Genomic DNA, 25,875 nt, shown 5'->3' with positions numbered 1-25,875 from the left:
TTTCATTAAGCATTAAATGTGCAAGTCGATAAATACTAATGCATCAATCTCATCTCACAGTTTTGGATACCAGAAAACAGTGCAATGAATCCCCATAGAATCACGAAGAAAAAGTTATGGCTTGCGTTGGAGGCCAGCGGCAAAGGAAACTTTGCTCCGTCATTTTTGGAAGCCTTGGTACTATGTATCATTCCCAAACTAAAGGACTATTAAATTCTGAAATGGCCGCATATCAACCTGTAATATAGCCTACAGTAACAGCACCGTGTGAAATCTTCCTAAAAATGGAATGTACCGAGTTGACATGCAAAATGAGCTGAAAGGATTAGCAAAAATAGTCATGTTGGTAAATATTTTCGTGCATTAAACTGCACCTAATCTTAACTACTCTGTTTTGACAGAGCAGTTTCTTTTCAATGGTTGCTTTTGAATGGGTGACACATACATTACCTTGCCTTAATCCACCATTTTTGTGTAGGTAGCACTTGCACTTTGCATAGCAAACTTTTGTGGTCTGAAAACGTGCTGGTGAACATCATATGTGCTTAATTCTAGAGATGTTGTAGAAAAGCACCATATTTTCGTGTGTATAACCCACCCCCCAAATTAAAAAAAATTTAGCAGTAAAGCTGGAGTGCAGGTTATATGCAAAATTTCCCCTTAATTTGTGGCTCCACAGCAGTGCAGCACATGCTGCTGTGAAGCCACACTTCAAGGAAAGGTTCTCCGTTACAGCGTAGCAGAAGCTGAAGATTATCAGCATTACCGAAGAGGTGGGGGAAACAGAGTCACTGGCCAAAGATATGATGTGGACAAGTCTTGTGCATCTGCAAATCGAGACTGTTTTTGCAAAGATATGAGTGCTTTTTGTATGCAGTTATTTCTGTGGGTTATATGCTCGCAGATGTTTTTTATTTCCTGGCTGTTGTAAGTGGGGGTGCGGGTTATACATGGAAAAATATGGTAACCGTGAATATACGCTGATGACCACGTGACACACTGGGCTTTCTCTTTCATCACACCATAATGAAGGGAAGAATAGGTAATTGCAGTATCAGTAGTGAAAAGAACAAAAGCTCAGTGAGTTGTCCTCTATAATACTTCACCTTCCCTTCAATACCTCGAAGAGGCTATAAAATGTATACTTATTTCTTATCTGGCAAAGATTTTGAGCTCATAATGCAAAGTCATCACTTCAAGCTGACATTTTTTTCCCGATGATTTGAAGCTTACCAGGGCTGCTTCCTCAATCATGACCAGCGAAAGCCTCTTGTGTGTAGGGTGATGAGGGTGCGGGTTTGGGTGCAGGTTTGGAAGATCATCTATAGAGACAGGGTGAACGCGGTTACTTTCAAGACTAACACAACTGGGCAGGCTTAAAAGTGTGAACATAAATTTATATCATGCTTATGTAAATGTTGATAATGGGACTTTCTTCTCTATCTGACTCAAGCAAAAAAAAAAGTTCTTGACAGATGCCAATAACTATGCACTTTGCGAGTTAGTTATGGCAATGAACTGCCGTAACAAAAGTTTAAATTTGACGGTCTTCAGAGTTTCTGCGATATATGGAGCACATAAATCATTTGGATGGCTATGTTATACTGTTAATGCAAGGAACTGTATCCACTTCACACACACACAGAATAAGTGCACACGGAAATATTGGGGAAAAAAGTTACTTCAGGGGTTTTATGTGCCAAACCCACAATCTGATTAACAGGTGTGTGACAGTGGGGGACTCTGGCCTAAGTTTCACTACTTGGCGTCCCTTAGTGTGCACCCAAATTTAAGTACACAATTTGTTTTCCATCACCACTGGAGTGCAGCCATGGTGACGGGAAATTTAACCAGTGACCTTGAGCTTGGCGTTGCCAACTGCTACATAAAGCTGTGCCACATATATGCAAAATTTGCACCATATGAGAGTTGCAGAGCATGCAGTTGTAATGTGTCATGAACTCACTGTGCTGGAGTTTGCCCGAAATAACTTCAATGCTGGACCTACGGCCACCATTCATTATGCCGGCTTCAGTTAACTGAAGGAAAGAGTGAAACATAACATGAGAAACAGGATCAAAGTACTATTTTCTCAGCACTAGTCCAACATAAGTTATCAGTAAAAACAAAGATACTTGTTGTTCACTAAACGTGCTGAAACGTATTCAGACACAATGAAGCACTGAATGGCTACGCAACTCATTCCCATACTATGCTACCCCACAGCGTGCTAGAACTATAAAATGCAGCAACACTTCCCCAAACATTGCCCTTTGACCACTGGTGTAAAGAATGTTGCTTTAGCTATAAGAAGTGCAGATAATTGATGATGCAGACTTATTTGATATGGTCAGGATGGATCAGACAAACTAGGAAAAAAAAAAAAAAAAAGTCATAACTTCGCTAAATAGGCGAAGCATTGATCGTGATAGCAACTTATTAGCCAGCTATATGAATTAGGGTTAGTAGTTTTATCAGCAGCATAATCCGCGGTAAACATTTGCCCACTGTAATGCACACAAACAGGCACATTGTCACGCGCTCACAGGCAAAAATGAAGACATCTCACTCAATGACCACAGACACTTGCCATCAGAATGCTGGCATGATACAGAGCGGTAGCGGTGGCGAGCAAATTCCCCTTCACGCTGCCTTTTACTTCAATGCTAACTAGGTTTGTGAGAACACAGCGCACATGAAGCCATCAGCTACACTGGACTGCCTAGCCTTCGAACTCAACGTAGATTACCTCCAAGACAGCTAGAGTAGAAGAGAAGATGCGTACTAACCGGCCCCCCCACCCCACCCCCAGCACACACACATCTCCCTACTCCCCCCTTGTATACATGGGAAGACGCCGCCGCGTAAAGCTACCGTCCTTCTCTGCTCACCCTTGCGACCCTACCTTTGCACCTAAAACATATAGCCCGCTGCTACAATGTTAGCACACTTGGACTTTATATGGTACATCACGGCAATGCCGACAGCAATGCCAAAGCCAATGTGGTGGAAATTCACCTGGAGTGTCCATATACTTGCTATCGCAATAAAAGAAAGAAAAAAAAAAAGAATGTCACCAAGAATTAGTTTTCAATGACCAAAGTGAACCTGTTCACCACAGCAGAATTTCTCAAAACAAGTGGGAAGTTTGAACCTTTTAATGAAGATTACCAGTGAGCCTTGCTAAATATAACCTCAAAGCACTGCATATACTATCGTTCCATCTATCAGAAGCTTCACTTGCTAAATGAATCTGGCGAAAGGTTTATAGTTTTCAATGTTGTACAAAAAATGTTAATGTTAAAGGGTACACGGCACAACCATACCTTTAAACCAGGCTGGATGCAGAAAGAAAAGCTAAATCGTTACCACATTTATGGATTTATGAACTTTCTGCTTCAAAATACAAAAGCACTATGTGGGTGTCACAAGCCTCTGCTTTGGCTCTTGCAATGACAGCCATGTTTCTTCTGGCAAAGAACTAGACCTTTGCAGCAAATATTTATTTTCCTCTACATTTCCCCCCAAACTACTTCCATCGTAAAGGGGGGAAGAGAGAGGGAGAGAGAGAGAATAAACTAATTCAATGTGGGCATATGGGCAATACAAATTTTGTTACACTGAGTCATGGAGAGAACAGCCAAGGAATTATATTGCAGAATATAACATTACACAAGCCTTTCCAAATGATTATAATGGTTTTGCAATTAACTTACCTTTTTGCTACCGTCAGTGTCTATCACATCATCACTCACAGGGTCAGTTGGGGTAAATGAATAAGTCAAGGTCTTGGGCAAATCCTTGGCGGCCTGGGCCAATTCTGCATGAATGGAAAGCAATTCAAAATCAAGTTCCTTTTTTTCCCCTTTCTTGTCATGTGCATGAAAACAGCACACTGATGGCAGCCAAGATTTCACTGCAGAAAGGTTTCCCAGGAAGAACCAAGTGCACTTGTAGGCGCAGCTCATGAAGCAGCACAACCATTTTTCTGCCTCGTAAATGCTATGATGTACAGTTCACGGCATCATTGTTTCATCAATTTACATTAGTGTAAAACTGAACCTTCTGTTTTGTATAGTTTGTGACAAATGAAACAATGTCACCGAAGCCTCATATGTCAACGGTCAACGTTGACATATGATTATGTCAACGTGAGCTTTGTATATTGCTTACTTACTTACTAACTACTGTATCCATTAAAAGAACTGCAGCTTTGTTCATGTGTACAAATGCTAGAACTTTTACTTCTTATACTGGACATTTAATTAGTAATGGATCTCACTAGAGTACTTTGGAAGTAGTCACTAGACTAAGGGGAGCCTTTTTGTTTGTCAGGCTTCTCTTCCTGGGGACGTATTCTGAAACATTCGCCTCCGTGAAAGTTTCGCCCTGGCCACGCCTCCGCCAACGGCGCGCGCTGATTGGAGATTTTAGCAAAACCGGAAATTAAACAGTGCCATCTAGTAGTTCCGGCCTACGTCATTTTAACGTCATGGTGCCGATGGGTGCTCTCGACATGTATTGAATAAATGAACATGTCTTTTGGCATCTCTTGGCGTTCGGTTGGTGGTAGAGTGTAGTAGAGATAAGATAGGTGGAAGTTTCTAGTAGCCTTTTTGGTGGCGTTTTAGACACGTTGTTTCGCGGCGATGTTTGTTGATTCATATAAAATAAAACATTTCACACCTCCTTATTTAATTTATTTTACCTAAAGAGGCCGTAAGCAAATGTAGTCAGTGCGCAGAACCCGTACTGCGGCCATTACACTCGAAAACAACACACCCGAGCCGCTCTGCGCTCGCCGGGCGCGATCTCTCATGCGATGTGAAGCATTCGAGAGCGCGCGCTGGTAGTGCACGCTGACGACACGAGTGAGCAGGCGCTCGGCTTATTGAATGTGACTTTCGCGGTGGCGAAACTTTCGTGGAAGGCGAACGTTTCAGAATACGTCCCCCCTGTATACATCCTATACCTGTGTGTCAGTCTTTCACTTTTGCCTCTTGCACAATGTCTACAACATTCATTCTAAGCAATGTAGGCTCTGTTTAAGAACTATGTTAAGACAGCCATTCTGTTAAGCCGAAGATAAACAGATCTTCAACATGCCTTTGGAGTACACCTGAAAGTGAGTGTACTCCACACTAGTTCAACAGCTGATGAGGACCACGCAGCAAGGATTCTACGGTGTTCCCAGCATTCGAGAACTTTACGGAGGCAGAAGATCCTTTCACAACCCCCAAATTTCGAGCACCAAACAAGGCCACAGAAATCCCATCGCATGAGCACGCAACAGACGTGCATGCTTTCTTAGCAAAGGCTTCCATTCCTTCCTTTTAAAACTTAATCCAAGTTGCAAAATGCATGAAACATTCCTGGTGGAACCCATTTATATGATGATTGTCTAAATTAGATTGCCAGGCTGTGGGCACAGGCTTGATTCCTCGTAGCAGCTAGATTTTATTAATTCGTCTTACATCGCCAACGTATTGATGCCACATTGACCGAAGTGGGGTACGGTGGCCAAATAAATGATTTCGCATTTATTAATTTTACATGCAATAGCCCGAGTATATGGCCCATCATAGGCTGTTAATGGTGTCTGTGCATGGCCTTAAGTGTGCCATGCATCAACAAAGAAACAATGTTACAAATGCTGGTTTGAAAATGCTGCTATGGTACATGCTGGACAGGTAAAGAATGCCCTTAAAGTCATTACCACCTGTGAAATGTTGATAGCAACATAATGTAGAACACAGGAAAGGGTTCAGTTCTAACATTAATGAAGATACTACAACAAATATGGTGTTAATAATAAAAGTATAGTTATAGAAATATATGCAGCTGATCATTGTTCTCCCTGGGCAAAAGTTAGAGGAACTATACTCGAACCTCGTCATAATGACGGTGAAGCTGAAATAACTTAATTATATCCACTACTTCGTTACATCGACTATTGCCTTTTACTTCAGTGTATGCCCAATGGTGTGCACACCTTTAAACATGCAAAGAATCCTCCGGCTCTGCGACCCCGCCGAACTGCTCTGCGGCCACATATGCAATGAAATTTTAATAAAATAACAGCAATAGACTCTCCGGTGTATGCAACACGCGACTTCTTAGCACCTGAAGTGACAACCTTTGAGATATCTTCTTTATGTTCGAATGTGATGGCCTTTCGCTTCCACTTTCCATTTGGCTCGCTCATATTGTCATGAAGCTGGCAAAACATCAATGCGGTCAAGCTCGTCGTGTTCGAGTAGCATGTGGTGCGCAACAGCACGGTACGCAGACTATGCAACTGGAGTGGTACTCTTTGGCGACCTCCTTGACTTTCGGAGATAGTTTCACTTTTGCGAGATTTCGTGAACTATGTGCGGATGCATTTGGCCTGTGAAAGCAAAACCACCTTCATCAATATGTAGCATCATCATCATGGCCTTTGAGATTGCGACCTTGGAGGGAGCGCCTAGCTTCACCAGCTACATGGCGCAGTGAGAGAGAAGTGCAATACGATGAGAGAAGTACAGCTATTGCGCGGCCACCGTGCGACGGTGATAACGACCAGCGTTGCTTGATGGCCTTTTTGATGTGGGAATTTTGGACTGGTATGCCGAATGAGAGCAGAATCCAGCGGAAAGCGATATGTTCAGTGGGCAACAGTTGATATTATTGGTTTAGGATACAAATATAGTTAGTTACACTCATTGTCAGAACAAATTTGATTTGTTAAAAACAGGTTTTAAATATGTGGACCAATATGGAGATTTCAAGGGCAATTGCAAATACTTAGTTACACTGATTATTTTCGTTACATCCCATATCATTATAACGAGGTTTAAGTTATAGTTCCGATGCCAAGCTGTCTTCTATGCACTATCAGACTGCTATGCAAGCACATGAGCTCTGCTATAAAATGAAATTTCAACAGAAACAGCACACCTGCTGACATGACCCTGAACCGTCCTCAAATGGTAGACCAAGTTCACCAGACCAAATTATTTTGATTCTCTATAAGGCTCACCTCCTCGGCCATCACGTTTCTTAATGTCAGCTAGCAGAGGAAACTTTTCTGGAAGAGAACAGGTGAAGCTTGCATTGTAGTCGTGCAAATTTTCACCCTGGAGGCACTTTCCCAAACTGACATAGAAAGTGCGAGACGGGAGCGCAATTTGCATGACACGCAGCAAGCCTTCCATTCTCCATGAGTGAACAAGTTCTCCAACAAAGAGTGAAGAAATGACCGAGGAAGACTATGCAAAGCAGAAGCACAGTCTACGTGCATTGATTTGAACACCTGAGAACTACATATTGCTGCTTGAATTTTCTTAATTTTAATTAAAATGCAGTATGGACCAAGATTATGACACCGATAGTATGCGTACTCTGCACCATTTGAATGGATGTACAAACAGGACACCTATACACCAAACTGAAGCAAGGCATGGTCACCACAAACATGGGAGCGTTTCGTACTGGTTCCCATTAACGTACATTGCAGCTTGAATATCAAATGAGGACACACTAACTATTGCTGTCTACTGCTAAGCCATTTCTGGAAACATTGCTCCTCCTATTGAACTAAGAAGCTAGAAAGCTTGAATTAACCGAGTGCCTTGTTTGAATTAAGTGGCCTCCAAATGCATCGAAAACACAGGGAAGGCAGAGATGGAAATTCAAGGCAATGAGCAAAATAAGAACAAGGTCAAAGCGGGAGCCAACGTTTCGACAAGTGGACTTGTCTTTTTCAAGGCAACATATGCTTTCCTCGGCACAGTATATATAGGTAGGGTTCTCCTAAAGGGGAGAGGGATTAAGGCAGGCAGGTGTGGCAACGACCGAAGGTGTGGCAACGACCGAAGGTGTGTTAGCGGCGAGGGTGTAGAATTGAGAATACAGGAGTGCTGTGCACAAGGTCGGTGACACAGCCGTGTGCACAGCACCCCTCTATTACCTGCTTTGCTGGTGGTCATGGGTTACCATGTCTCTGAAAAGATAATAAAGAAAGCTAAGTAGATTTAGCAGAGCGAACCGATTTTAAAGCTCCCTTGGGAATCTATTCGCTATGCTAAATTTCAAGCTATAGGAAACAACCCTTAGTTTGGTTGCTTAGTGATTTATTTTTATTTTATTTTTTATTTACATATTTGTTCCATTACAGTATTCTTTTTTTCTTTCACAAGCACCATTTTCTGATACTCCTTTTATTATCTTTTCAGGGACACAATAGCCCATGACCACCAGCGACGCAGGTAGCAGAGGGGTGCTGTGCTCACGGTCGTTGACACGCCGGTTGACACGCCAGTTGACACACAGCCATGTCAATGGCCTTGTGCACACCACTCCTTTATTGTCAATTCTACACCTTCGCCGCTAACACACCTTCGGTTCGTTGCCGCGGCCACCCACTTTACCCCCTCTCCCCTTTGGAAGAACCCTATCTATATATACTGCACCGAGGAAAGCATATGTCACCTTGAAAAAGACAAGTCCACTTGTCGAAACGTTGGCTCCCGCTTTTACGTTGTTCTGGTTTTGCTCAGATTCCTCCAAATGCATTGGGTGTTCGCACAGCAGGCCAATCAAAATGCTGATATTTGTATGAATTCACCAGAATTCTGAAATATGCGAGCTTGAATCACTGTGAGTTAACTGCATTACCCTTTTGATTAGACGTCAACAAGGCTTGAGAAAATAAAAATAAATAAAAGGAAACAAACATATTAATGCTAAGTGTATACAGTCATTTAAATAATATTCATGATACCACCGAAGTCAAGGCTCTTCACTAAGCTTACTTTAATGTTTTAAGAAAGTTATCTACACATTTTTATTATGTTGATGGAAGGCGTGAGCTTGGATGAATCTTATAAGCTGAAAAAAAAAACTAAAAAAGTACGGTGCCATATCAGTTTGTTGACCCTATGTGGTGCTACATGTCAATGACAATGTAAAACCATTTTGTATCCAAAAAGTTAACTAAGCCCTCAAGAGAGAAACTACTAGTAGTATAATTCGTACATATAGTGTGCTCTTTTTTGTATATGCCTACTGCTGTTATGTATTTCTCAGGGAGGACGCACCAGCTTCTTAAGCCCATTAAATAATTTTTTGCAAATTTAGGCAGCCTTCATCCATGTATATTGTATATCGCTGTGCAGCCACTAACAATATCACATTAAGTACAAACACTCTAATACAGACTACATTAAAGCTGTCCGTGTGACTGGGATATAAGTTTCACTGCATGTAGTGACAGCTTCCAACTTAGAGAGAGGGGAAAACAATAACAACAAAGAAAACACACCCACACGTGCCTGGGCTAAGCAAAATGAACGGTGAGAAGAAAAAGTCAACTAGAGTGCACGCCATAAGTGAAATGTGGAAGAGAGCCAAGACAAGCTGTTGTTCAAGAGACTGCACAGCTGCACTGGTTTAACGACAGAAAAGTTGGCATGTAGCTGAGACAAGACAGCCGTCAATGCAACACTTCATTACAAATCTTGCTCGCAGAATGGACCTTTCCAAAAATGTGTGCACCTTCAGTAGCGGCCACAAGGCAGTATGGGAAGTTGGAGCACCAAATGCCGCGGCGGCTAAGAGATTTGCCTGTTCGCCTTGCCTGCAGCGTTTGGGCTGCGTGTGGCGCGGCGCATACTTCTCCCGCAATGCCTTATGCCTAACCCTAAGCGGAGGAAACTGCGCATTGTGGGAGAAGGAAATGTAAGGCCATGCGTGCGTAACTTGTACGCTGCAGTCAAGGGCAACAGGCGAGTCTCCAGCAGCCCCGGCCGCCAGCGCTCCAACTTCGCCTTGCAGCTGCCGCTGACTGTGTGCAAACGATTATGCAACAAGTTCTGTTGGAAATTACAACAGGACGTTTGCAGGAAACATTAGGTCACGAAAGTGAATAATCAAAATGTACAGTGAATAAACAAAATAATGTGCTCATAAAGAACTGCAAATTAATTTCCAATGTTTCATGCTTTCTATGAATAAATATGATCGTGTATCACCATTGTCGATGGCTGTTCTCTACACAAAAATGTAGTGTTGCTTCAAACTATGGTAATCGTTGGGAAATTCTTAAAATGTTTCGTCTGTGGTTGAACACTGGGAGACAAGCTGCTTTGTGTTCTGAAATGCCTCAATGTTATCAAACCTGTGTGTAGCAAGAGCTCAGACTCAAAGCTCACTTTTGCTGTGAGTTGCAAGTGATAGCAACTTCGACACCGTGGTAATCCTTTCCTCCAGTACTCGGCTTTTCTTTTTTCACAGTGAAAGGGAACGTAATTACATTATTTCATGATTGGTTTCAAAAACACAAACCTCATATCTAACCCTTGGTCCTCAGTTTACAGTAGCTATGGAGTTCTTTACCCTTTGCTGTGCGACAGAGGGAGCGATGATAATATCAGAGTCCAAGTAAACCATAAATAGAAACTGAACTTGGCTGTGTTCAACAGCAAAACCCCCATCAACTAAAGCTAGCTTAGTTATGCTCTTTGATTGAACAATCGGGCATTACATTGTATCACAGTTGTCTCTAGAGAATAGCGGGCTAAGGTGGACTGTTGTGGACTGATGCACACAGGTGCACGGTGATAAAACCATTATCTATGACTGAGCCACATCAATTCTACAATAAGCTGCATGTAGTGTATGTATGCAATTGCTACAGTCATCAGAATGTCCTTGCATCTCTCCATGACATGCAGTTATTCTCATGTGCTAAGTATCAACACGCAGGTGCCGAGAACTACCTACAGCACAATGATAGATGGATAAGCGAGGGCAGCATGCCTTGTCGAGTCAGATAATGCACATTGCAAATGGTACTAGCCAATAAAAAGAAAATATCGCAAAAGAACAACAGAAATCACACTCTTTTATACTTGCCAGTAGACCCAGATGATTTTGTTGACAATTCTGTCAACCGGCAATGAACAGAAAGCAGTAAACAAAATGGTAGAAAGAAGAGGAGAAATCTCGACAATGCACTGAAAAGAATAGGTCAACAAAAATATTTACTAACCGGTCATGGTTATTCGGTCGTTATCAGTGTCATTGGATAGGTCCCCTAAAAGGAATACGTGCAAACAGGCATGCGCAGCCATTAGGAAAGTCAGGTCAGAAAAATGCAGGTGCATGCGCAACAAAACTATATTCAAATGAGCTCTAATCACTTACGTGCCATTGCTACAATTAAATGCAAAAGGCAAAAAAATAGCGAGCAGGTAAGTACAGCTGTCCATGTTAGGTCCACAGGCAGTGCTACTAGAATGAGCCGCATCTTCAAGTGCATAAGCCAACCCTGCTGGTCGTCCCTGCCGTGGCATTGAGTGCGACTCCCGAAAAATGAGATGGTGGTGTACTATAGAGTGAAGGTCCAAGAACAACTCTGTCTTGCATCATTGCCATCACAGATATGTCTTAATTGAAGAGTGGTGTGGATGCACTGTAATGCGGTCCACATTTGCACTGCAATTGTGCCCTCACATAAGGGGCAGCGCCAGGATTTCTATGTTCATAATTTTTACGTGTGGGGGAGGGGGGGGGGCACGATTCTTCATATTTAGTGGGTGGGCACATAGGCACTTAGGCACTCTATAGCAGTGGCGTAGGCAGAACTTTCGTTTGGTGGGTAGGGGGGGGGGAGGGGGCTCACATTCCAGCTGAGCCTGCTTCTTATAGAATCTGTCGAGGGTTCAAATACTACATCAATGATAACTGCATTGCCATTGCCAAAGATGCTGCAAATGAATTTTTGAGTGCTACGCACTGTCAAGACATGTAAAATATGTATTTTTTCATAAATTCGTATGTCCCTAAGAAGTAACTAATATCAATGCTTCCACCTTTTTTCTCTATTAAAAAGAAAATATCCCACAAACTTGTGAACTATGTCACTTCGAAACCAGAAAAGGAGTGCATGCCGCTGATATGAAAAATGTGAAGGCCATGAAATGAACAAGTTGAGGAAAAATATTTCAACGAAACTGTCACTCAACAACCTTGTTAACATTTTTGTACATATGCAACGGCCAGGGAAAAATCTCAATGACGATGTCCATCATTCCAATGTATTGTGCAGGAGCAGCTGTCACTGGTTGTGTATTGTGAGTAATTGGACCAAAATTATAGTCACAACAGAGAGCACATATAAGAAGCAGGAGTTTTGCAACATATACATTAGAAATGCAAAGATACAATGGAACATACAAATGCGAAGGTGCAGCTTGATAAAGGGTAAAAAAAGTGTAACTGGAAACAAAGTTCACTGCATGTATGCACAAAAGCTCGTAACAAGATAGTTAAATATACGTATAAGCCTCCAATAAATCTATGTATATAAACAAAAGTCACTGTATATAATGCATCAAACAAAGCAAATAAACATGTTGCACAATCACAGATCACAGAATCCAAAGGCCCCCCCACTGTTCCACTCTCCCAATGCATCGCGTGCGACGGAAGGTGGTGTGCTTTTCTCTCGTGCGCACACAAGACTGATCCACCATCATCGGCTCACTTATCCTCCCTCCCCACTATGCGTTCACTCGCACGTACAGCATGCGGAGTGCAGTGACGATGTTATCTCCCTTGAAGTTTCATGAATAAGCGCGAAAAGATGCACCGACCAAGATAACTGAAAATTTAATGACGTTTCAGCTCCCCATACGGAAGCCTTGCTCACAATAAAACCCATAACAGAGATGCAACCTATTTAAGTACATTTCAGTATGTGATGCAAGCAGCGAGTGTACAACGTCGGAAGTGTCCCATCACGCCTATTCAGTGTGTGCATCATGGTCTGCAAGTGCAAGGATTCTAGATGCACGCGCGACGCAAGTTTCTTTTCCTTGGCCAGGACACACGCACTTGCCCCATCAGTATTGTGGCCCGTAGATGCCACATGTTCAGCAAGGGCAATCAAGGCCACATGCCGTTTCTTGACGTCGTACTCATGCCGTTTCACACGTTTCTTGAAGTCACCTGTCTTGCCGACATACTTGCAATCACAGTTCTCGCATGTTATGGCGTAGACTACACCAAGGAAATTTTCCTGTGGCAATTTATCTTTTACGTTTACTAAAACGTTTCCTAGTTTGCGGGTTGGCACATGCACAATTTCCTGTGTCTCTGTCACGTCCCTGTCTTTTTGAATTGCGCTAAAGGCTTTGCCATTATGAGCAAACCTATTTGCTTCTTCATCTTGATTAGGAAATTACCCACCTGCCTTTAATCTTAACTCCACGAAGCCATCTTTCTATCTCTTAATGCAACACCTATCACTTTCAATTTAGTCGCTCAGCCTATGATTTTCCATTCCGTCACTCACGGCGCAGTCTTCAGCCTAATTTCGTACTTATTTCTTATCATCCAGGTTGTGACCTTAATTTAAAGGTCAGCTGAACAGCAAATAAATGACAAGCCACTCTTGTTTTCAATGATAGTAGTAAACTTCCCTTTTGTGACTTAGGAGTACCAGGCTAATTGCACTTCAACCAATTTTGTTTTAACGAACGTTTATAATGCACAATGCACCTGCGCTTACACTAGCAGGAAGAAGTGGGGCAAAAATTAGTAAGACTTAAGCAAAAATGGTCAGACAGGGTCAGACAGGGTCAGGTACGCGTTTTTTGCAGAGCTCATGCATCCCCTTTGCGTGAACCATTCTGGGCTTCACTATGCAGTTCAAACATGTTGGTCACTACTGATGCACTCTCCCTCTCACTCACTCTCAATGGTGGCCCTAAGACGAGGAACGATGAAGAACCAGACGACAATTACTGAGATCAGAGCAATGGAGAGAGCGACGATCATGGCACCCCACCAAGGAATAAGGTTGAACCTGAGCACTGAAAAATAAAAGATGGCAGCAATGTAGATCAATTCAAAGAATAAAAGAAGAAAGTACATCAAAGTTATTTGCAGTAGAAACTCAAGGAAAAACCACACTCTTGCCTTTCTCACCCCTGTTGCAAGAATTAGCCGTGAGGCTTTAACATGAATAAAAATAACTATACATTTAACCAAAGAACTCTTCACAGAAGCAGTTCATACAGATACCCCATCTTCAAAACTTGAAAGCAACACTTTGTGATGTTATATATTGTGGCAAAAACTGGCTGAGACTTTTTAATTACTGACAAATGTAACATTCCCCCTCCCCCACTTCAATCCAAAGAAAAGAAGAAACCAAGCTTTTGCATGCTCCCCATGCAGGGTAAAGGCGCTAACGCACCAAAAGAGAATGAGAGGTACATTTGCATACCATGAACTGGGAACAAGAGAAATTGACAAAGGCCTTGGGATAGATTTTGTCTGCTAAAAATTCGTCCTTTCTTTCCAAGCAAACACGCAGTGGGATTCATAAAATCAATGTACTGCTATGGCCCGATTTATAGTACTTTTAAGTTTTCCTTCCCCAATACAGTGTACCGCTGCATTGTCAGCATTACTTGCTGATACTGTACTGCTTTCACCATATGCAATATTTTGATACTATAATGTGTGGTCAAAACACTGCATTAGCTTTGTTTGCCATGTAAGTTTGACAGCATTTTTCATCTGTCAAAATAATAGAACATATAACACCATTCACCAATCCACCATGCATATAAAGCATTAACAGGCAATCTTCTGCATAAGACAATATTGTACCATGTTTATGACTATGTGTTGCAGAGGGAAAATTACTTGCAGAATTCTGCGCATCCCTTAACGTCTTTCTTAATGTGCAATAGACAAGAGCAACATCAGCAGCGCATTTGAGGCTCATTTCTGGAAGTTCTGACTCACTTCACAATACTTTCACTGTGTTCACATGGAGTGAACCGTGCTCTAACATAATAGTGCGGTGCAGCTTCTTTACAGAATTTGCCGAGTTATGATATGAGGGCCTGTTTTCCAAATTTACATGTCATGTTGCTCGACATGACAACTACCAATTTTCATGTTAAATGAGCAACACTCACAGTGCGGTCCATCATGCACGACAGAGAAGATGTTAATGAAGAGAGTGAACCCGTAGAAGAATGGCAGTGACCTCAGACCAGGCTCCAGTGGCTTCTCCTGCCAGAAAAATGCAAATGAGTGCTTGCTAAAGAAAACATTTGCATCAGCTTTGAATGTGCAGTTTGCTATTTTACAGCATGGATTCTAACAAATTTCTGGACAAGGAAATGTGTCACCAGCTATGGCTACATTATGCAAGATGGACTACCAATGGGTCCCTTAAATTAACTCCCACTTCTGTGCACTCTTTTTAGTGGTTAGTTTGGGATGTGCAAAACAGACGGTACCCCTGGCTTTGGCCCCATTGCTTGCCTTTTGAGTGCACCGATGAAAGATAATTTTGCAGCAATAAAAGATGAAAGTATAGGTGTTCATATGTAGTATAATGTGACACAGTGGAGATAAATGGTGGGCAAAACAGAAAAGCAACATGAGGGGCAAACCAGTGGCAGATCAATGTGGTTTCATGTGCTCAGCATACTGCTAAGGTTGACAAAAACATGATCACACATTCTTACATTCTAGCAAGTAGCACAATTTGCACTGGCAAACAGAAAAGGCTACGTATTGTGCACACCCCGCCATCGCTGTGTGCAAGTTTTGGGAGCTGGGGAATACCAGTGTTCCATATATGACTTTCTAAAATTCTGTGACAGTTAAACTGTCATATGTGTTTGCTACCTATAACTTTTATTCTTTGCAATTGCTAACACCGATATGTTTGCAACAGTGAAACTAGGCAAGATCTAAGAAAAAGAAAGGGACACCACACAGCACTGACTTATATAAAAACTGAAGTTTACTTCAAGAAAACATACAATATATAAAGCATAACAATCATGTGATCTTCCCCTGGCCCCTTGGCATACACAAGGATCACTATCAAAAAACAACCTTTGAGTTGAAAGTGCACAACTTTCGAAGATGCCATGCACATCATAAGGAGAAAGAAACTGACAAGAAATATGAAAATAGAGATGAAGCACCAGAAGAAAGAAACATCAGCAGTAATGAAGATACAAATAAATATCGCTAGGCACCAAGCAGATTGGTGGCCTCATCAGAGCTTTAATAAGGCATCGCTTTCTTGCATCAAAATGAATGGCTGATTAACACATTCTGAGCCCTTCTTTCTTTTATGGTAAGCCTCCATTATTGGAGGCAACAACATTTAATGGTATTTGAACAGCAGGGAGGTGCTATCAAAGACCAGATGAAGTTTTTTGATAGTGGTCCTAGTGTATGCTAAGGGGATGGGTGAAGATCATGTAATATCATTGCTATGCTTTATATATTGGACGTTTTCTTGAAATAAACTCCCGTTGTAGTCAGTGCTTTAAGTTGTACCTTACCTGTTCTTAGTTTTTGTCTAGTTGTGCTTGCAACCACAAAGCTATAACAATTCACCTGATTTCTCCTTCAGGTTCCTGCTAGCAGGAACCTGAAGGAGAAATAAACTGACAGAAAAATATGAAAATAGCGATAATAGAACATGAAAAAAGAAAAATCAGTAGAGATAAAAATAAAAATAAATATCGCTAAGCGCCAAGCAGATGGTGGCCTTATCCGCACTAGCTCTATTTCCGCTTTTAGTGCCACACAACGAAGCCTGCGTTGCCGTTTCACTGATAGGCAGCTGATGCTGAGCGACAGACAGTTGAGTGAATGGCAGTGGATATGCACTGACACTGCACGTGTACTTCGATAGCACGCTTATCCGCGGCTCTAGGCTTGCAGCGCGCTGTTAATAGCGGTGCTTGGCTAGAGACGCTGGCAAGCACTGCAATGACGAGTCAGTGGAGTGGCAGCCAAGCGTGAGGCACACGCAATTCGTGACAAGGGCACAGGGAGCAGCCGATAGCGATCTCGAGCCCGACGGTAGCCGCAGAAACGACAGAAAGAAGGGGCAAGGCGCGAGTTAAGTGTCCTCCTCTCTGGCGCTTCGGGGTAGCGTCGGTTGGCGCCCGAGCGTTTGCGCACGCCGCCACCCTGCCCGATCGCGGAAGCCTACTGTCAGCGCGCCAGGGCTTAACCCTGACCTGTTGGGGCTGCATGTACCGTCTGCGTTTTCGGGGCGACTACTACAAGCGGCTAGCTATCGAAGCCGTAAACTTTGCAGCCGCGCCACACCCTCGTATATGCTAATCAGCACGACACTTGAGAGGGCGGCGGTTTATCTCTTCCGAACACAGAGAGAGGGGGTGGGGGAGGGGAGGAGATGAGCACGTGCATCACGACTAGCGTACGTGTGCAAAGCATGCTCGCGCAGATAGCCCATATCGTAGGCGGGAAAATAAGGAAAGAAAAAAAGAATGTTGTCAAAGGCGAGCGACCATGCAAAGTAGAGTGCTTGCACGAAAACTATCTATGTGTCCGTCTCGTACGTAAACATCGCAGGTCAGCTAAGAAAAAAGAAGGGGGAGGTGTGGGGGGGGGGGGGGGGTTGTTATGCAGAAACCATCCAAGCTGATTATCTAAGTAAGTGAATAGATTTCCGACAATACCGAATTACGCGTGCAACTTTCTAAATCACTGAAATGCACCGGACGGGCCAGCAAGATTATGAAGCTGGCACGCTTAAATCTTTCACGGTGTTCTGATGATCAAAGCATGATGTAGTGGTGTGTAGTGCTTTTAGGCAAGTAAAGGCAAGTATTTCTGACGGGTCACTCAAGGATTTCATTTTTTTTAATATCTAGAAGCTTTCCTTTGAGTGCGTTAATTAGATGTTACGAAAACGAGCAAATCGAACACTGAAAACGTTGCACACTGTACGCGAGAAATAATGCCATCGAGCTCATCCAGGGACTACCTGTCCTACGAGCGCGCATGCGCGCATTTGGCGAGATACGGAATAAAACGCATGTCCAGGTTCCGAAGGAAAATTAAAAATTAAATTAAGGGGTTTTACATGCCAAAACCACTTTCTGATTATGAGGCACGCCGTAGTGGAGGACTCCGGAAATTTCGACCACCTGGGGTTCTTTAACGTGCACCTAAATCTAAGTACACGGGTGTTTTCGCATTTCGCCCCCATCGACATGCGGCCGCCGTGGCCGGGATTCGATCCCGCGACCTTGTGCTCAGCAGCCTAACACCATAGCCACTGAGCAACCACGGCGGGTAGGTTCCGAAAGGAAGTTAGTCGATTTATTTATTATTTATTTATTTATCATACCGTCAGGGCCACAGACATTATAGCGGGGAGTGCCACTAATAATAATTTTAAAAAATCCTGTGGATGCTGGAGTTACAGCGAAGCCAGTGCGTACGCAGTAATTAGTGTACGAAGGACAAGTACCAGAGCCTGCAATGCCCACAAAAGAAATTTCTGGGCCTGGCGGCTCGTGGACTGCACTCTGTATATGTGCTAGCTAAATTTGTGGAAAATGGTTGTTTCCACTGAAGCACGGCACACGTACAGAGTGCAACAGTCCTACATGAATAAAACAGCTACGTCAAATACGGGAAACTAAAAATAAACCAAAAATACGGAAGTTTTACGTGCCAAAGCCACGATTTGATTATGAGGCACGCCGTAGTGAGGGACACCCGGATTAATTTATTAATAACGTAAGCAGGCCCATATACGGAACTATATATGCATGTCAGGAGAACATCCCGTCAGTCCAAACTAATACGAAGCCCTTTCGTTAAGGAGCACGTATACCTCCTTGACACCTTAAGCATAGGGTCATACCACAACGAGAGTGCCACATATATATATACACGAGGCCCCCCCGTGGCCACCGCACCTTCCTGAGGATGAGGAACTGGATGAGCATGTAGAGGACGGCGGAGACGATGCCCGACAGGACGGGCGAGATGAACCAGGAGAGGACGATCTTGCCCAGCTCCCACCAGCGGATGCCGCGCAGGCCTCGCGCCACCAGCGAGAAGCCCACCACGGCGCCCACGATGCTGTGCGTGCCCGAGATGGGAAGGCTGAACGCCGTCGCCAGGATGTTCCAAATGGCGCTTCCTGCACGGCCCGCCGGCCCGGTGTGTGAGAGAACGCCGCAAGGTCGCGGTCAAGGCTCCGTGACCCTCTCGCCCCTCCTCGTGTTCCGTAGCTCTAACTATAGGTGTACGCGCCGCCGAAGTCGCCACACTAACACAGCGACGCCTTTCAGAGGCGTAGACCGCTGTACAACGTTGTTACTACAGCTGTTACCTGGCTTGGTTAGCAACGGTATTGTAATAACGCTGTGCTAAATGCCTGGCGCGCATTACTGCCGTGATACCGCAGAACGGGAACTGTACCGCTGGCAGCGACAACCTGCAACGCCGTGTTCAATGTAGGCATGTTTCTGCCTTGCGCGAACCTTTCTAGGCAACCAAGAGCTGAAAATATGGTCAAAATGTTACGGCAGCGCCGGCACCTTTACGACAGCAGGCGAACGGAACCGACCGCAGGTAATCTTAATTCTGCCGCTGAACCACCCGACGCGAGTTCCCACTTTGCGAGCCAAAATTTGGTTGAACATAATTTCACGTGACGTCGCACCGGCTGGTTGCCGTCAACGCCTGCCGCATAAAGGTAGTATACGGCAAATGTGATAGGCGCATACGTACACACGCTAAAGCTATGCAATGCCTTATGATTTTGCTAGCTTCCGAGTTCTTCTACTCGACTATACAGTGCGCGCTTTCACAATCTTCATCACTAGTTCGAGTAATATCGGTAACGTCCACTCGCCACATTTCAGACTAGGATATATAATGCTCTGGTTGATTTGGGGACAACTCTCAAGACACGTGATTCGGCAACCATGCTTTCATGCGTTCAAAAAGTGCCTAATTCGCACGATCTCTCGGTATAGAGTCAAAATTTTAGCTTCGCCGTAGAGAACATTTCACAAGTATCGCAGCTTTTAAGCATTACTCAAAGGTGGCTATAAACAAACGGTTTTCGGCCGCATTCGCAGACGTCCGGGCAGTGAAGAATAGTCAAATTGCGGCTCGCACTGAGGACCTTCGCCTTGAAATTTTACGAGACCGTAATCAAATCAAGCTAAGACAACCACTACAGAATTGTGAAGAGTGCCGTGCGAAAGGCGCCTTCTCCACAAAATTATTACTAAATAAAGCATGGGCGTTTTAGCTGTGCAGAAGAAGCAAAACTAATCTGGCGTGCAGCTGTTACTATACTGAATTGCACAGTTTTACTTTAGATTACGTTTACGCGTAATCTGAACGAAATTATGTGTGAATAATGGTGGGTATAAAATAAGTACGCGAGCATTAGTCTGACGAATGTTTAGCACTGGTGAGACGGAAAAATAAACACTAGATGCTCCGTAGCTGCAACTTACCGCCTAGGGCAGCCAGGTTGCCAAGCATGAGATCCTTCGGTGCCCCTTCGTACATGGATACGTCGAGTATGCCCTTGCGAACCGTGTCAGATACCTTGTAACCTGTAGCAGCAAGATGGCAAGCATTTTATTTCTTTAATCACGGGAGATGCGTTCGACGACGTGTTGCTGCCGCTTGTATGGAATAATTATAGGGATCAAATGTAGTGCCTGGATACATAAAGTGAATTTCCTGGCCAATCTAAGCAGTGCTGGATCTGTTTGATAACGTGTGGCTGGTACTTTTATGGTGCTTTTATCAAATTTAATGCCTCGATACAAATACTTAATTTTCTGGTCAGACAGCACGTAGTGCTTGTTCGTCGGCCAGGGTGCAGATGATGCATGGCTGAAAAATTAAATTCAACAACACTCAACAACAGTGATTGATTAAACACTCAAAACGACATTAAAGAGAAAAACGAAACAAGCAATACTACGCATTTACTCGGGGAACGTTGGTTGTTAGCGGAGCAAGTAAACGCCAAATCTTCCCTTTAGAAATTTGGCGCCCACATCGCGGCACCGGTCACATCACGCTGATGTCACGAATTTCACGACATTTTAGCGTATTTGGGCGCACTGTTACGAAAGAAAAATTCCCAAAGGCTTCCAGCTTGGATCTTTGCGTAATTTAGACTGAAATACCATGCATGTTGGACCGTCGGCTTTGGCAGCGCAAGCAACTGCCTACTCACTTGTATAAATCGACCATGGCCTAATATAGTTACAAGCAGTGCTTACAGCGCTGGGCTTACGAATGCTGGTGAGATTGCAAGTCGGATGTCGATTTTCTACGTCAATCACGTGATGCCTTGCTTGAACGAAAAATAGACCGACGAATAAACATGACTGGATCATTTCCTTGCTCGCGAGATGTAGTTTTTTTCTTATCTTTTTTTTAACAAAGTAACTTAGACAAGATAATGGCGGAAAAAAAGAATCAGCCACAGGAACGGTCACACTTGCGCCGAGATGTACTGCGTTATAAATGAACATCAGTAACTGTCTCTCCTGTCTCGCCAAGCTGTTATATTAATGAGCGCAGTTAGAACTAACTACACTGATTGTACTGGCTGCTGAGCAGGAGTAATTGTGCTTTCGCGCTTTATCGTCTTGTCAAACGGTTTTGAGGACTGCATAAGCCAGGAAAGGCGGCCGCTGTTTTCTGCCTTACTTTGCCCAAGCATGCCATCCATCCTTGGATGATGCAAACAGCCTCACCACCAGATCCAGCTCTTACAATCACAGATCCTCACTCTCAATTACGATGCAGTCAATCATCACATTGCGCGGAGACCAGGCCACCCCATCTCTCAGGTCTGTGGGAAGCATCCTAAGGAGGCGCGCACGGGCAGGTAATGTTCTCGCGTCCCCTGCTCACCCCGCATTTCTCCCTCCACGCATTACACATGGGTGAGCTCGGCCGCACCACTCGAATACCTGCGCTACACCAACGTTACTAGATCTAGTAACGGTGCGCTACACTGTGTGGCTGCTCCTGGTGCGTCACGTCCGCCACCACTGACGAGCTTGGTGGCGCTACCTACCGTCCTGTTCCAAAGGGGACGTTCATAGCATGCATGCATGCATCCATCCATCCAATCTGCCACCGCTGAGCGCCGCATCCGCAAGCGTGGACGGCTCGGACTAGAGTTGTCGTAGAACAAATATTCATTATTATTATTATTATTATTATTATTATTGTTGTTGTTGTTGTTATTGTTGTTGTTGTTGTTGTTGTAGCTAAAGTTGATTGCGCAAGTCACCGACAAATATTATTGCACCTTAACTCGAAAAGCCTAAGTGGTTCCTCTCAGCTGTAAAGCCATTTGCATCATCCAAGCAAGGCAGAAAACGATGACCGGCGGTCTTCTGTCTTTCGTGGCTGATGCAATACCACCGCGCTTTGCGACGACGCCGGGCGCGTCAGTTGGGCATTTCACGACGCATCTAATTGGGGCATAAACTGGGGAGCTCTCACAGCTGATAAACCTCTGCGCGCATATCTTATCGCGATCATCCCATTCCTCGCAGTGGAAGAAACAGGAGTCCTGTTAACTCATCCTCCACGATCTAGCCGGCTCAAACAACAAAAAAGAAAAGACTGCGCAAGCCCGGCACAGTCTGAAGGCAGATTAGTGAACGCGTACAATGCACAATGCATGAACGAGAACTGTCACAGATGAGAACACTTGAGAAACACAAAGCGACATCGTTATCGTACAATGAGCGATCCTGTAGAATTTCTTTACGTTATGTAACACGCACTTCAGCGCAAGGGAAGGGGGCACAACCACTTGATAATTCCCAGCGAAATAAAGCAGTCACTATCGCACTACAGGTCATAAGGCCTCAGGCACTATATAGAGAAGAAATTAACTTCAAGGAAATCATTAAACGAAAGAAACACTGCCATATTTCATTTGTAGTAATAGAGAATTAAAGTTAGAACAAGTTAGAGTCAGATGGAGCAATGTGAATTAAGGTGAAGTAAAGTGAATGAAGGTGAATTAAAGTGGATTAAGGTTGGCGCAAATTAGAGCAAGGTAGATTAAGGTTGGTACAATTTAGAGCAAGGTGAATTACGGTAGAGTTGTGAAGGACGCGTCACAATGTATGACGTCACGTATCATGGACGTAACCAATTAATTAGAGAAGCCATTATGCTTTCGCATTTAAATCACGTAAGGATACTGAAGTGACTGAATATTTTTTGACAACCTCCCCGGGAATACACCTCCCGGCAGTCTATCGTTGATCCTTGCCGTTGCAGCCACAACGGCGTGCGAGATGATCGGTGCGACGATTACGCTATAGCTTACACTTGAACGCAAAGTACGCAGAAACCATCGGAGAAGATTGTAGAAGTAAACGAGGCTTATACCGTTTTGCAACATCTGAGCTTGTCTCTGCGTAATTTCCTTGCCCAGTTGAAGCGCCGTCACGCTCGCAGTTAAAGCGCAGGCATGGCAGCGATACACATGGCTGTGTGCGTGAACTTCGTCGCAAATATGCTTCGTCCAGCATTCGCGGTGCATCAGGCAACACCACCAGGTGCGTCCTTTCTGATGATGTATGGGGTTTTGTGGCGCAAGGGCCAGGTATGGCCAAAGAGCGCCATGTCTGTGCTAATGATTTTGCGGTGTAATTATGATTACTATGAAGTTCGTGTGAGGTGGCTGTAAAGAGGCCTTAAAATATACGCTCTAAAGTGCGTAAAATCTGTATGATAAAATTATGGCGATGACGTGTGACTTGTACTATGAACATTTAGATGCATTTAAAAAGAATGATACGATAGGTAAAATATATGTGATTGTGAAAAATCCTAGAGCACTACTGCCTCCTTAGAGCCCTTGAAACACAAGGGCCTGGAGGCATGTGCTATGCAAAACAATTATCGCAGTGGCATCCTCTCAAGAGAGGAGGCGCTACGAATTCATGGGACTAATAACATGTAAGACCACATCTTTAAGATAACCTAGCACTGTGTCTGTATTAAAAAGCGGTTCTGGACCAAGAAGCATTTCAGGATGAAGAGGAATGTGCTGTCGGTATGCTAATGAAAAATGTCTTTTTCTCTCAGATTCGGCTTCCCGACACTCCAGGAGGACGTGGAGTACGGTCAGCCTCTCCCCGCATCTACCACAGGTTGGAGGCTCACTTCCGGTCAGTAGAAAGTTATGGGTGCCGAACGTGTGTCCTATTCTGAGACGACAGAATAGGACATCTGTTCGGCGCGATTTTGTAGTAGACGGCCAAAATCCTAACTGTGGTTTTATCAGGTGGAGCTTATTATCCGTTTCCGCATCCCACATGTGTTGCCAGTGATCTCGCAGCCTCCTTCGCAAGAAAGGCCTCAGATCTGTGACAGGCACCGCAGAGGTAGGGTTAACAGCTTGCAATGTGATTGACGTGGCCATCTCGTCCGCCAGAACGTTACCTTCGATTCCCCTATGGCCAGGGACCCAGCATATTATGATTTTCTGGTTAGATGAGTACGCTTTGCACAAGACCGAATATAGTTCATTAAATACGGGATTTTTATGTTTGCTGAGTGACATTAAGGCCTTCAAGACGCTGAGAGAGTCTGTATAGATCGCTGCTTTTGGAAGTTTCGATTTTCTTATGTGCTTTACAGCAGAGAGTAGTGCGTAGGCCTCGGCCGTAAAGATACTTGTTTCTGGATGCAGTACATCGGATTTCGAAAACGTTGGGCCGACGGCTGCATAGGATACCCCGGCATTTGACTTCGAAGCGTCTGTGTAGAACTCTGCGCAGGAGTGCTTGTGCTGGAATTCTAGGAAATGCATTCGGATTTCAGCCTCAGGAGCGTGCTTTGTCACTTTTATAAAGGATATGTCACATTGCTTCACCTGCCATTCCCAAGGAGGTAAGAGCTTGGTTAGGTGCATTAAGCGATGCTCGAGGAGCGGGACATGCATTTCATCGCTAAGCTGCTTCACACGCAGCGGGAAAGGCTGTCTTATGGAGGGACGATTGCTGAAAAGTGTAGCGCACGTCATATCGGTAACGTTATGAAAACATGGATGTTCAGGATTGGAGCGTACTTTAAGGAAATATGTAAAGCTAATGTATGATCTCTGTAGGTGGAGAGACCATTCATTTGATTCCACATATAGACTTTGTATGGGACTCGTTCTGAAAGCGCCAGTGGCCAGTCGGATTCCCAGATGGTGGACTGGGTCTAGCATCTTTAGCGCGCTCGGGGCGGCAGAGTTATACACAACGGCACCATAATCCAATCGAGACCGAATTAGGCTCTTGTATAGGTTCATTAAACACTTCCTATCACTACCCCATGTAGTCTGGGATAGAAGTTTCATTAAGTTCATTGTTTTCAGACATTTTTCTTTAGGATGTTTAATGTGTGGGACGAAAGTAAGTTTATTGTCGAGTATAACACCTAGAAATTTGTGCTCTTTGTTTACAGGTATCTGATGTCCACATATTTCCAAGCAAGGATCCGGGACCAGGCCTCTCTTCCTTGTGAACAGCACACAAGAACTCTTTTGAGGATTGATTTTAAAACCATTTTTCTCTGCCCACCCTGACACCTTGTTCAATCCATGCTGTACCTGTCTCTCGCATACTGTGAGGTTACAGGATTTGAAGCCTATTTGAATGTCGTCCACATAGACGGAATACAAAATGGCTGGGGGTAAGGAAGCACGAAGCGTTGTCATCTTAACAATAAAAAGTGTGCAACTGAGCACGCCTCCCTGGGGTACACCAGTTTCTTGTGTAAAAGGACGTGACAGCACATTGCCAACTTTCACCCGGAAGGTACGATTGGACAAGTAGCTTTTTATTACGTTGAGCATATTATCATGAATGCCCATTTCCGATAAGTCTCGCAAGATGCCGTATCGCCACGTTGTGTCATACGCCTTTTCCATATCGAGAAATATCGAGAGGAAGAACTGTTTATGTATAAATGCGTCCCGGATATTTGATTCAATACGTACAAGATGGTCGG

The 25,875-nt window shown here is 43.9% G+C and overlaps 1 protein-coding gene across 6 annotated transcripts in view; it reads right to left on the bottom strand.

The window, feature by feature from the left end:
• Window positions 1-25,875, bottom strand: part of NaPi-III (Na[+]-dependent inorganic phosphate cotransporter type III) — an 88,666-nt gene that overhangs the window by 11,586 nt on the left and 51,205 nt on the right. For 5 of the 6 annotated variants that reach the window (XM_075689453.1, XM_075689452.1, XM_075689457.1 and 2 more), the window contains 8 exons: window positions 20,334-20,435; window positions 18,774-19,000; window positions 14,979-15,075; window positions 13,740-13,859; window positions 11,033-11,077; window positions 3,717-3,820; window positions 1,967-2,039; window positions 1,234-1,322 (listed from right to left, as the gene is read on the bottom strand). In XM_075689453.1, coding sequence (XP_075545568.1) covers window positions 1,234-1,322; window positions 1,967-2,039; window positions 3,717-3,820; window positions 11,033-11,077; window positions 13,740-13,859; window positions 14,979-15,075; window positions 18,774-19,000; window positions 20,334-20,435 — 857 coding nt within the window. The remainder of the gene's footprint in view (window positions 1-1,233; window positions 1,323-1,966; window positions 2,040-3,716; window positions 3,821-11,032; window positions 11,078-13,739; window positions 13,860-14,978; window positions 15,076-18,773; window positions 19,001-20,333; window positions 20,436-25,875) is intronic. The other variant, XM_075689456.1, reaches the window with a different exon arrangement.

The sequence above is a fragment of the Dermacentor variabilis genome, chromosome 4 (genome assembly GCF_050947875.1).
Source record: "Dermacentor variabilis isolate Ectoservices chromosome 4, ASM5094787v1, whole genome shotgun sequence".
NCBI classification, from domain to species: Eukaryota; Metazoa; Arthropoda; class Arachnida; order Ixodida; family Ixodidae; genus Dermacentor; species Dermacentor variabilis.
This window is presented reverse-complemented; position numbering and strand designations above follow the sequence as displayed.